Source organism: Sinocyclocheilus anshuiensis, unplaced genomic scaffold, assembly GCF_001515605.1.
Source record: "Sinocyclocheilus anshuiensis isolate Anshui unplaced genomic scaffold, SAMN03320099.WGS_v1.1 scaffold542, whole genome shotgun sequence".
In the NCBI taxonomy this organism is placed as follows: domain Eukaryota; kingdom Metazoa; phylum Chordata; class Actinopteri; order Cypriniformes; family Cyprinidae; genus Sinocyclocheilus; species Sinocyclocheilus anshuiensis.
In genome coordinates this window covers 1,336,062-1,347,547 of record NW_015547685.1, presented here as the reverse complement: position 1 = coordinate 1,347,547, position 11,486 = coordinate 1,336,062, and the positions used below count along the sequence as shown (strand labels likewise).

The 11,486-nt window shown below is 36.3% G+C and overlaps 1 protein-coding gene and 1 pseudogene across 1 annotated transcript; one reads left to right on the top strand and one right to left on the bottom strand.

The window, feature by feature from the left end:
- The window catches only part of LOC107703207 (coiled-coil domain-containing protein 180-like), a 25,652-nt pseudogene extending 21,286 nt beyond the window's left edge, over nt 1-4,366 (top strand).
- A 196-nt stretch (nt 4,367-4,562) lies between these two features.
- LOC107703250 (protein O-mannosyl-transferase 1-like) lies at nt 4,563-11,486 on the bottom strand. The gene is made up of 20 exons (XM_016505804.1): nt 11,219-11,486; nt 10,945-11,076; nt 10,730-10,836; nt 10,592-10,642; nt 9,957-10,103; nt 9,757-9,862; nt 9,568-9,627; nt 9,371-9,464; nt 9,134-9,289; nt 8,376-8,506; nt 8,178-8,273; nt 7,312-7,404; nt 7,006-7,102; nt 6,826-6,918; nt 6,493-6,613; nt 6,319-6,416; nt 6,094-6,207; nt 5,872-5,998; nt 5,594-5,771; nt 4,563-5,080 (listed from the first exon to the last, which is right to left on the bottom strand). The coding sequence occupies exons 2-20, from the start codon at nt 11,061-11,063 to the stop codon at nt 4,906-4,908; spliced, it is 2,163 nt and encodes a 720-aa protein (XP_016361290.1). The 5' UTR covers nt 11,064-11,076; nt 11,219-11,486; the 3' UTR covers nt 4,563-4,905.

The window sequence follows — 11,486 nt, the reverse complement described above, 5'->3', positions numbered from 1 at the left end:
GATTTTAGCAAATGGCTGCAATATAACAAAGAGTGAAAAATTGAAGGGGGTCTGAATACTTTCCGTACCCACTGTATGTAGCCCGGGATATGAATTTGTGACACCGGACACAGGATGAAAAATTTAAATGGGGCCTTTTATTCCAGAACGCACTTGGAACAGCGCAGCATTAAGTATGCAAATTTGGGGGATTTGGACAGAAAAATTACAACTTAAATACAGCCATTGAAAGTTTGATAAGTTTGATCTCACAACAAAATGAGTGTGCCTCTTTTTCCCCACATTCACAATAACCAGCCAACAGTAGTACTCAAGTGTAACAGCCGTCAACAAATCAAAGTTGTCAAACCAAATAAGGCTACTCAAATTACACAAAAAGTACATGGAAAGGAAATTAGAAGTTGCATTTTTGGGTATCCTTAATACATTACAAACACTATTGCACAATTTAACACTCAGTCAACCTTACATTAGTAAATGAGTACTCATAGGACTTCAAAAATGAATTTGATGATTAAAACTTACAGCTCATCACCACCCTAGCACGGCCTATGCTGACTCGATTTCCCTCTGCAGATGATAAAGGGACAAAATACAAACCTTTTCCTTAACATTTGGAACACATGATGTTAGAACAATAATACCATTACACTCGTTCCAATGAAACACTGATAAACACTTTTACAATCAATAAAAGTGAACAACACTCACTTGAATGCTTTACACTCGCACCGGAAACACAAAGGGTCTATGGAGCACTTTTCTCCCCTCTAAACAAAATAACTGTTTCACTAACACTGGTTTGCATTAAATTATGCATAAATGAAGTTTTTTTAACAGTACACTGATACAAATTATATCATCAACACTTACGCTTTGGTGAGAAACGGATAGCTTCCCCACACGGTCATGTTCGTCAGCAATGCTGTTGATATGCAAAATTACACAGCCATCCGAGTCACCATACCACCGAGAACGAGTTTATAACTCACTGTATGTGCATATTTCTCTATATTTTGTGATTTATAGATTTTAATGACCTCGATAACATTCACCCCGCACTGATAACTCGCGCTGCTCATCCGCAGCTCTCGCGGCACTTCACGACACTCCTGCAGCCGTGTTTCTTAAAGGGCCAGCATAACATTATAGCAACCAATGAGAAAGACATGAAACACGCTCTATGTGCAGTACATTCAAACCAGAGTGTAAAAAAAACAGTCTTATGTGTGACACAACAACTTTTCAACCTGGTTACATTTATAAAGAATATCTCTTTGGATTTGAGACTTTAGTCTTTGCAACTTTACAGATCTTCTTTATACACCAAGAGCTTGTAACATTCCAAAGAGAAAGGAACAATTGAAATCGCATCATATGACCCCTTTAAGGGTTGCAGAAGCGTTCTAGCTCACATCCTCATCTTCTCAGAATCTAACAGAACCACTGACTGAAGGCGGGTCACTGATGTGAGGCCTTTATCTTCTATTGAGGTCACTCCTCTGGCATTTGAGTGAGCCAATGAGGAATGGTGCCTTTTGGAGGGAAATTTTACGACTCTTTGTCTCAGAGCATGGTATTTTGCATATGTAATTCAATTGGGTGTTGATGCAAAAACTACAAAAAATTCTTAGAACACTAATATATTGCCTATGTACCAACATATAATATACACTCTTGTTTAGATCATCAGAAGACGAATTCATAGATACTAAACATGGTACACAGTAAAAGCCCCAGTGTTAAATCAACACTCCCAGTGTTTATATAATCCACATTCAGAGTGTTAAAAAAGTAACACTGAAGCAGTGTTAAAGTTAATGAGATGATTAGTTTAGTAATTGAGTGATGATTGAGAATTATTGATGAACACCTGCTGTTAGGCACCCAGTATGTTTATTGGGTGAGGGGTCTGTGACTATTTGTTAATCTAATGAATAACTGATTTGTTAAATCTAATAAAAAATGGTGTGTCTGATTGGTCCAAATTCTACAATACGAATAAATAGTGCTCATAAATGGCTTTTGAGAGGGTATTATCAATTGAAACGAGTAGAGGCTTACAGGTGCATCTCAATAAATTAGAATAACATACTTTCCAGAAGGCCAACAATTCACTAAAAATGTTTTTTTTTTATTGGTCTTATGAAGTATTCTAATTTGTTGAGATAGTGAATTGGTGGGTTTTTGTTAAATGTGAGCCAAAATCATCACAATTAAAAGAACCAAAGACTTAAACTACTTCAGTCTGTGTGCATTGAAATTATTTAATACACGAGTTTCACAATTTGAGTTGAATTACTGAAATAAATGAACTTTTCCACGACATTCTAATTTATTGAGATGCACCTGTATAACTGGAAACAGTATTGCTTGTGTCACAACTTAAAGGGATAGTTCACCCAAAAATCATTTAAAATCTTTCCAACTGTTTGGTTACCCACATTCTTCAAAATATCTTCTTTTATTTTCAACAGAAAAAAATACTCACATAGGATTGGAAAACATGATGACCGACAGTTAATATACAATGTTTTTGAAATATCAGTACCATACTGCCTTGCAATCCTGTAATAACAATAACAGAGATCTGATTACGAGACAAAACAATGTGCATTTCTAATATTCATGACATATATATATGTGACACTTTTCACTCTGTGTTGAATTTCAGCTGCAGTTGAAGGCCATTGAGGAGTTTTTATCCAGCGTGCCAGAGAAGCTTTTTTCTAAACTAAGAGATCAATATCTTGAGAAGCTGACGCAAAGCATGACACAAATTCAACACCAGTTTCAACTAGCTCAGCAGCAGAGTGAACAAAAGAGGGCATGTGAACAAATGCAGAACGATGGTGAGAGCAGAGGAAATTATCCTATACTATCAAGTTCCTCCTATGTAGTCACTCTGAGGAAGATGCCATTAAACTGTCACAATGCAAGAGTACTGTTATCTACTCCAGATATATGTGAAATATTGCACACATACATGCAACCGTAGCTATTCATAAAGAGTAGTAACTAGGTTTGTGCTGTTTTGTGGCCTGCTGTCATAGAGGGAACACAGTGGTCAGTTGTGTGTGCATCTGAGCCATTCGGCCTGTGAGACAGAACTGAATCAGCTGGTGCTGGCTGAGGAGAAGAGACAGACAGAGCAGAGACAAGCCATCCAGAATACCAGACAGGAAGTTCAGGTTACAGACTTATCGTTTCAAACTTTCACTCAAATAATCGCTGTACTGCTTTTATTGCTTTTTTAAAAAATCACAAAAGTTAAACTTGGTCTTCTTGTTTCTGGACAGGCCTGTGCTCTCAAAAATGCAGAAGAATTTGTCACTGCTCTTGCTAGGTTGGCTGAGGCCTTACTCTTCCAGTTTGACAACCTCATAACCATTCATGAGGTTCAAGTGGGATGTAAGTTTATGAATTAATGTATGTAAATGTAGATGGTGCCACAGCACAGGTTTGATAGGGTCTCGATCAGTGTTGATGCATTATAAGCAATACGAATATAATTATAGGCAATAGGTAATCAGATTTTTTTCATGTAAGTGTTTACTAAAAAAAATATATATGTTGTATATTTTTTAGCAATTGCTACAAATATACCCATGCAACTTAAGACTGGTTTTGTGGTCCAGGGTCACATATTATATATTATTATTATATTAGTATATATATTTATTGCATTGATAATCATTAATTTACTGACTTAAACCTGAATGTCTTTCGGAAAAGCAGATGCTGAACAAAAGAAAGCGAATATTACTACACTCATCCGCCAGACACAAACTGACCTTCTGCTGCAAGACAAGAGCAGAACTCTGATGCAGAAAGGCAGCAGGTGTGGAAATAGAAATTTCTTTCAAGCACCACTTTTTTTACTGTATATGGGACATTAATTATGAATGTTAAATGCTGTATTGCATGTGTTGTTTTGTAGAACATGGTCAGGCATTTGTTATTTCGGATCCACTGATGACAGCTCATTTCACAAACAATCTCAGGAAACAGCCACCATCACAACTGCTAAAACCGCACTAGGGCATCTTAAGACCATTGAGGAGCGAGATGCCATGCATGAGGTAAGTTCATTTCAAATGAGTTGGATATAAAGTTGCTCTTGTCTAAACATGCCTGATAAGAGCATGAAATAGAATTTTTGAAAGTGTTCTGCTTGTGCGACCGTCTTCTTCCCCCAACACTATGGGCAGTGGGTTAAGGAGGAGCTGTTCAAAGCCCAGCAAGAGTGTGACGCTCAGGAAAGACAGCTGCAGCAGTGGCACGACCACTGGCAGAGTCAGCTAAAAACCCTCGCTTCACTCAACTCTGAATGACCGTGAGATAATTATGAACACTGACAGTCTAAGCCGAGGTATTAAACACCCTCAAAGAGAGGAACACTATATCCTAAATGAACAACTGTGCTCGCTCCACTCAACATTTGCATGCTTATCTATTCTATCTTGTTGGATTAATGTAAATAATGGCTGCTATGAATAGGCTAATCCAAAGTTTGAGGATATAAAAAAAGTTTATTCCATATTTTCAAGTTTCACTGTTTAGTGTTGTGCAAGGATTAAATAAAAACAAATTCAAATAAATGCAACCTATCTTATTAGTTTAACAAGTCCCTAAAACAATGCAATAAAATTGCCATACGAACAGAATAATATGTAAACATAAAAGCATGATAAATTAAGCACTAATTTGGTTTAGAGTTTTGAGATTGAGCAGCATGAATTCTCATTGTAGAGTTTTTCACATTTTTGTGTTTGGGTACAAGACCCTAGAAACCGTATTTCACAGCTCTCTGAAGAGCCAACAGCACTACCAGATGCCTTGGCTTTAGCATTCACATCATTGTGAACTTATTGAAGTTTGCGTTCTTAAAGAAACAAATGGATTTCAGCGTTTTCGTAGGAGAATATCCCAACTCTCTCTCCAGCGCAGTGCAGCAAGCTCGTCTGACGATAATGCTGGTTGGCCATAGGTCAGAGGACTCAAGTTGTGGTAGGACACATATACTGAACAAAGGACTGCCAGAATAACACCACCAAATGCTTTCCTTTGAGCTGGGGATCTGAGAGAAGAGCATAACATACAAATATGAGCAGAGACTAGATTTACACTGGAGTGATAATGATAAACATGCAGTTTTCATTCATATACACCATGATTCAAAAGTCTTGAGATACGTTTTTTTTTTTTTAATTACTACTTTTATTCAGCAAGGATGCAATAAATTATAATTACATTTTGTTCTTTTGAACTTTCTATTCATCAAAGCATCCTGAAAAAAAAAAACGTATCATGGTTTTCTCAAAAATACTAAGCAGCACAACTGTTTTCGTAAGCACCAAATCAACACAGAATGATTTCTGAAGGATCATGTGACACTAAAGATTGGAGTAATGGCTGCTGAACAGTATATTAAAATTATAAATTGTAATAATATTTCACATTATTACGATTTGCACTGTTTTTTGATCAAATAAAAGCAGCCTTGGTGAGCATAAGACACTTCTTTCAAAAACATTAAAAATCTTACAGACTGACACACTGATGATTTTCAGACAGAAATGACAACTCTTACTTCAGTACATGGATGTACAGGTGCTCTACGACTATAGGTATCTGCAAGATCTTGAAGGTGAGCGCTGGAAGATAGTGATATAGAAACAGAGTCTTCTCCATTAGGAAGAATGGCAGGTAATTCACTGCCCAGCCTCCAAAACAAACAACACCAGCCAAAACCAGCTGCTCCCAAGAGTCTAAGAGAGAAGAAAAAGCAGGAAAGGAACAGTTAATGAATGGTGATGGTTGAAGCAAACATCTCTACTATTATTGCTCACAGTACCTCCAGGCACATACCTTGAGAAATGTCTTCAACTTTTCTCCGTCGTCTTAGTAAGTAGGTTAGAAACATAAGACAGTAAACAACCAGTGCAAGGTTTGCAATGGTCCAATTAACAATATTCCCTATCAGTTGAATTTGTGCCTGTATTAAAAATAGAAAAGATTAAATTCGTCGCATTATCATTCTGTCAAATACAAAGACATAAAACAAAAACCAACAGAATGATGCTGACATACATTACTTGAAGGATGAAGCCAGTATGCAATGTTGGTGTCCATTGTGATCCATTCAAGAGGTGATGAACAATATTTGTGTTCGGACTCTTCATTCTTCACAGTCAGCATCTTCCACTGTTACTCAAACATACATTAAATGTGTTTATCCTACGACATCAGCTTTAAATGGCTTTTCTGATGATTGACATCATAACATTAAGAGCATGATTAATATTTAATATTCACCTGCAGCTCAAGAAATTTGGCCATAAAAGTGAGGTTTCTCTTGATGTCGCTGTGGGTAGGTGATTTCAGCTCCAACTCCCTCTCCTTCTGTTCCTGACCTGTACAGATGTGTCTTTAATCAAAGAAAGAAGACATAAGCAATATGAAAACTTATAGAGATGTTATTTCTCATACTTCGGCCATAGCGGTGCTCCTCCACATTCCACATGCCGCTCTGCTGGTAACCTTTATAAATCTTATCCCCAACCACCTCCAGCTGTTTGAAACCCCACTCTGGCAGAGACGCTCCACTGAGCTGCAAGACATTACAAAAGAGGTATAAATAACTGTCTTAAAGAGATACTCCACCCAAAAATGTAAACTCTGTCATCAAAAGTTCTGACATAAAAGTATGTGATTTTGTCCATGTATTTCTACACACATTCAACTAAAATTTGATAAGAGTTCACACATTTTTTCTGAAACTGTATATTATTATGCCTATGTTTTATGCAAACCTATACAAACCTTTAAAACAGCTGAAGTGTTCACGTGGACTAGTTGCACCTCTGATAAAATCGTCTTCCAGATTTCTCTATCAGACTCCCTGTTCACTATGTCCTACAGTGCAATGAAAAGAATGCATCATAAAATATATTTTGAATAAATGTGAACATGTATTATAAACCTATGGGTCTCAGATCTTACCACTCTCCAGAGATTCTGAGCCGGCATAGACACATTAAAGTCAATGTAGCCAGACACTTCCTGTGAATGAGGACTCATGGGGGCTGCAACATCATGTCTTGAAAACAAAGCATAGCCAGGTTATTGCTACTACTTATCTTAAATAGATTGTGAAAAATATTATAAACATTATTATTATTATTAATTCATAATGAAAATCTCATCAGAATAATTGGACAAAATGTATATTAATTGATATTAATGTTAATAAAAACAAATTAATATGAAATGTAACTAACAAATCTGATGTTGGTGGAATTATATTACGTGTTTAGGTAGCGAGAAGTCATTCCATGAAGCAGCTGAATAATATCGCCATGTCTGACAGGTCTGGGTGGGCTGCTGACCACGAGACTGTGCCTGGGGTTTGAAATTATAATTACAATACAATTCATGTAAAATATTTAGCTGCAGCCCTCATATGGGTCATATGATTTCACAAAAATATTTTTAGTAATGCTATAATTATTAAATGGATAGTTCTCCCAAAAATTTAAATTAGCTGATAATTTACTCACCCTCAGGCCATACAAAATGTAGACGAGTTTGTTTCTTATTGGTAAAATTTAGCATTACATCACTTGTTCCTCTGCAGTGAATGGGTGCCGTCAGAATGAATCAGAGTCCAAACAGCTGATAAAAACATCACAATAATCCACAAGTAATTCACACAACTCCAGTCCATCAATTAATGCGAACAGCTGCATCTTCATAATAAATTCATCAGACGTTTTTAACTTAAAAAACGTTGTTTCTGGCTAAAATAATGAAAAAGTCAGGATTTAATCAATATGCCAGTGGATTGAGAGGACAACAGGGGATGGACTTTTTATCTGGAGGAGCATTATTATGGATTATGAACTGTTACTTCAGCCAGATGCAACAGTTTAAAGTTAAAATGTCTTGATGGATTTGTTTCTTATAAACACGCAGCGTTTTACTTTAAAAGATGTTAATTGTGGACTTGCTGAACTCTGATTCTGTACTGCAGAGGATCTATTGGTGAGCAAGTGATCTACTGCTAAATTTTTCAAACTCATCTATATCTTGGATGCCCTGAGAGTCAGTGAATGTTCAGCTATTTATTTTTTTTTTTTCATTTTTTGGTGAACTATTCTTTTAAATGTACATACCGCCCAGGGTCTTTAATAATCCACCAGTTGTTGACATCTTTGAAAGGATAGCAGGTCACCTGCTGCTGGTGGGAGCTACCACGGCCATTTTCATACCTTTAAGCATAGATAATTAGTAAAGACCAGCATGAAAATGTGGTTGTTTAGGATTATGTCACCTTGAACCTACAGCTTTGAGACAGAGTCCCAATGTCTCACCTGATTGGATAGTTAACCTTGTGGGAGTGAAGCCAACATGGAACAGGTTTACTGGACATGGTGCGAAGAGTGACCTGTGAGCCGAACGCGACATCCAAGGGCTGCCCCTGAGTGATCCGCGCTAGACCGCCCTTTATAGGAGAAACAGGAGAAATAAAGGAGATGTTGACCGCTTAGATAGGTGACGATAATGTGAATTAAACAAAATCTGTTTAAATTCATTATGCACACTACCATTCAAAATTTTGGGTCAGTAATTTTAACTTCTATTCAGCACGGATGCTTTAAATTATTCAAAAGTGACAGTAAAAACATGTAACAAAAATCTATTTCACATAAATGCTGTTTTATCAATCTAATTATCAAAGAATCCTGAAAAATGTAATGCTGTTTCCACAAAAATATTAAGCAGCACAACTGTTTTCAGTATTGATAATGACAAAAAATGTTTTAGAACAATTTCTGAAGGATCATGTGACACTGAAGACTGAAGTAATGGCTGCTGAAAATTAAGCTTTGCCATTACAGGAATGAATGACAATTTAAAATGTATTAAAATGAAAAAAAAAACATTTAGAGTGAAAATATAAATAAATTAATTTTAATAAAAAATTTTAAATTAAAAATAATATTTCACAATATTGCTGTCTTACTGTGCTTTGATCAAACAAATGCAGTCTTGGTGAGCATTAAACATTAAAGGATCTCACCAACTCCAAACTTTTTAACTTGAAGTTGAATTTGAAATTAATCTGTACCTCTAGACTTGCTTGAAAAGCACTGCTCATCATCTGGTCATGTGGTCCACTGCGATACAGCAGGGTAAGATGGACGTAGAAAAATCCAATGTACATGATGACAGGTAACACCACAAGAGCCAGGAAACGAACCAAAACCTGGACCACTACTTTGCCCTGTTCACACAGATCACAAAAGCATAATGTTGTACCCATAACTCTGTAAAACCAATGGATATTTTCTTAACTGCTACTCACATAGCTTAAGGTTCGATCTCCAATAAGTTGCCAGGTGTGTACAGCTGTCAGGCCTAGCAGTAAAAAGTATGTGAACATACCCATGTACTTTACCCTGTAAAACAAGACAAATAAAAGAAAACCTAACTACTTAGATTTCATTTGCAGAGCAAGTGAAACTAGATTTTTACACTTTCTGAAGAAAATGTAAAACATACCCAATTCCACATGCACAACTGACCCCACTGATCATGAGCCAAAACCACCTAAAAGATGAACTGAAAGAAGAAAAAGTGCATGACATATATAACCATGAAATTAGGGCAAATATCATTACAGTCACAGAAGGCTCACAAGACAATGCATATTTGAAACTGATAAAACAGATATTAGCCAACAACTCTTACTTGCGTGCTTTGTGAAAGTGAAGGTAAGACAATACTGCTAACAGCAGGAAAAAGATTAAAACAGACTCCAGCAGCATAAAACGTGATTGCACAATCAAGGAGTTTTCTGTAAAAATGAAACAAAAGTATTTAACCGACAGTAACAGGCAGGAAAAACCACCATCAGGCAATGACTTGAAAATGATATGCTAAGTACTTACCTATGAGCAGGATCACACAGGCCCCCAATGCTGAGAAATGGGAATATCCGAGCTCCACCACCAGAAGATAAGCAAGTGGTATACAAAAGGAGCCAGCAAGTGCCGGTATTACCCGAAAACTCCAAACAGGAACATTACTGGTGTACTCTACGATGGACCCAAGTAAAAATCAATAAGACTAATGCAATTACTAACGCCTGTTTTATGTAAATTAAAAGGAAAGTTGAAATGTTGTCTTGACGAAGCATTGCCCGAACATTCACGACAATTTGAAGGTTATATAAGTCTTTTTAGTGTGTCATGTAGCTCGATGCAATGTAGACCTTGTTTGGTGGTCACTAAGGTGTTCTGACTGGTTGCTAGAACATTGCAAAGCAGTAATTTCTAGAAACATGATTCTGATCATTTAGAAAAAAATACAGTCAGAACAGCCTGAAAGACTGGGCCAAAATAGTTTATGAGTGGTTCTCAACCATCAGCAAATAATTATATTAATTATAAAAATAAAAAATGCTAATAAAACACACACACAAACATTGTGAACTTTTAAAATTGAAATCATATTTATTTTTTCCTCCTGTACATGAACAGGCTTTGTCAACCCAACATAAACCCAGCATGTGTGAGATGATCACCTGCTCCAATTCTGTTCCAAAAAAAGTTGCCATCAAATCCTCCTAAATACGCTACACAGATAAATACTATGCATTAGTAAATATAATTTAATTTATTAAATATAAAAAAATAAATAAATAAAATAAAAATCTTCTCACCTCCTAAAGCTAGTACCATGTGGCCAAAAGGTGGTCCACTCTCGTCAATGAAAAACACTTGCTTCATGTACAGCGACAGAAACTGTCCATAATAAACTTCATCAAACCTGTAGCGGTATGCAGACATGATATATAAATATGTGCATTTCTATTAATTCACAAAATGAATAATAATAATAATAATGTCTATAAATAATAATTAAACGAATACTTACACTACAGCTCTAGGAAAGTGAATGTCATATAGTCTGGTGACAAGCGCTAAAACTGTGACAGCCAGCAGCAGCAGATTGATCTCCACTCTCACACTGATGGGCAGTTTCACACACTGCATGCTGCCTGCCTGCCTGCATTCATTCATTCATTCATTAAGGTAAAACATACCGTTATTACTACACACATATTCATTTATTTTGCATATACAAACGCGCAGGATCAAGCATGGAAAATGCATTTCGCATATTATGTAAATACATGTAGCTTATTTACCTTTGTTCTGTTAGACTTAGTTGTGAATTTCTCAGAGTTTTGCAATCGTATGTCAACACTGCTGATTTCGCGACTACATGTGCTGTCTTTTCGCAAAAAGTAATAAATACTCACCTTCGCTAAAACTTGACTTTATTACAAAAAAACTATTCAGCCGTGTCTCTGGCATAAATGACAGCTTTAGCCTTCACCTTAAAAACACTCACATTTGTAAATAAACCAACGGTATGTAATCTGTACTCGTGTTTCCGGCCAGTATTGCCTTCTT

Bases quoted from the DNA above. Each gene is read 5' to 3' on its own strand.
- LOC107703250 (XM_016505804.1), bottom strand. From the start codon at position 11,063: ATGCAGTGTGTGAAACTGCCCATCAGTGTGAGAGTGGAGATCAATCTG. The intron at 6,417-6,492 runs GTATGAGAAATA...ACATCTGTACAG, and splicing joins GGAGCACCGCTATGGCCGAA to GTCAGGAACAGAAGGAGAGG. The intron at 5,772-5,871 runs GTATGTGCCTGG...CTTCTCTCTTAG, and splicing joins AGTTGAAGACATTTCTCAAG to ACTCTTGGGAGCAGCTGGTT.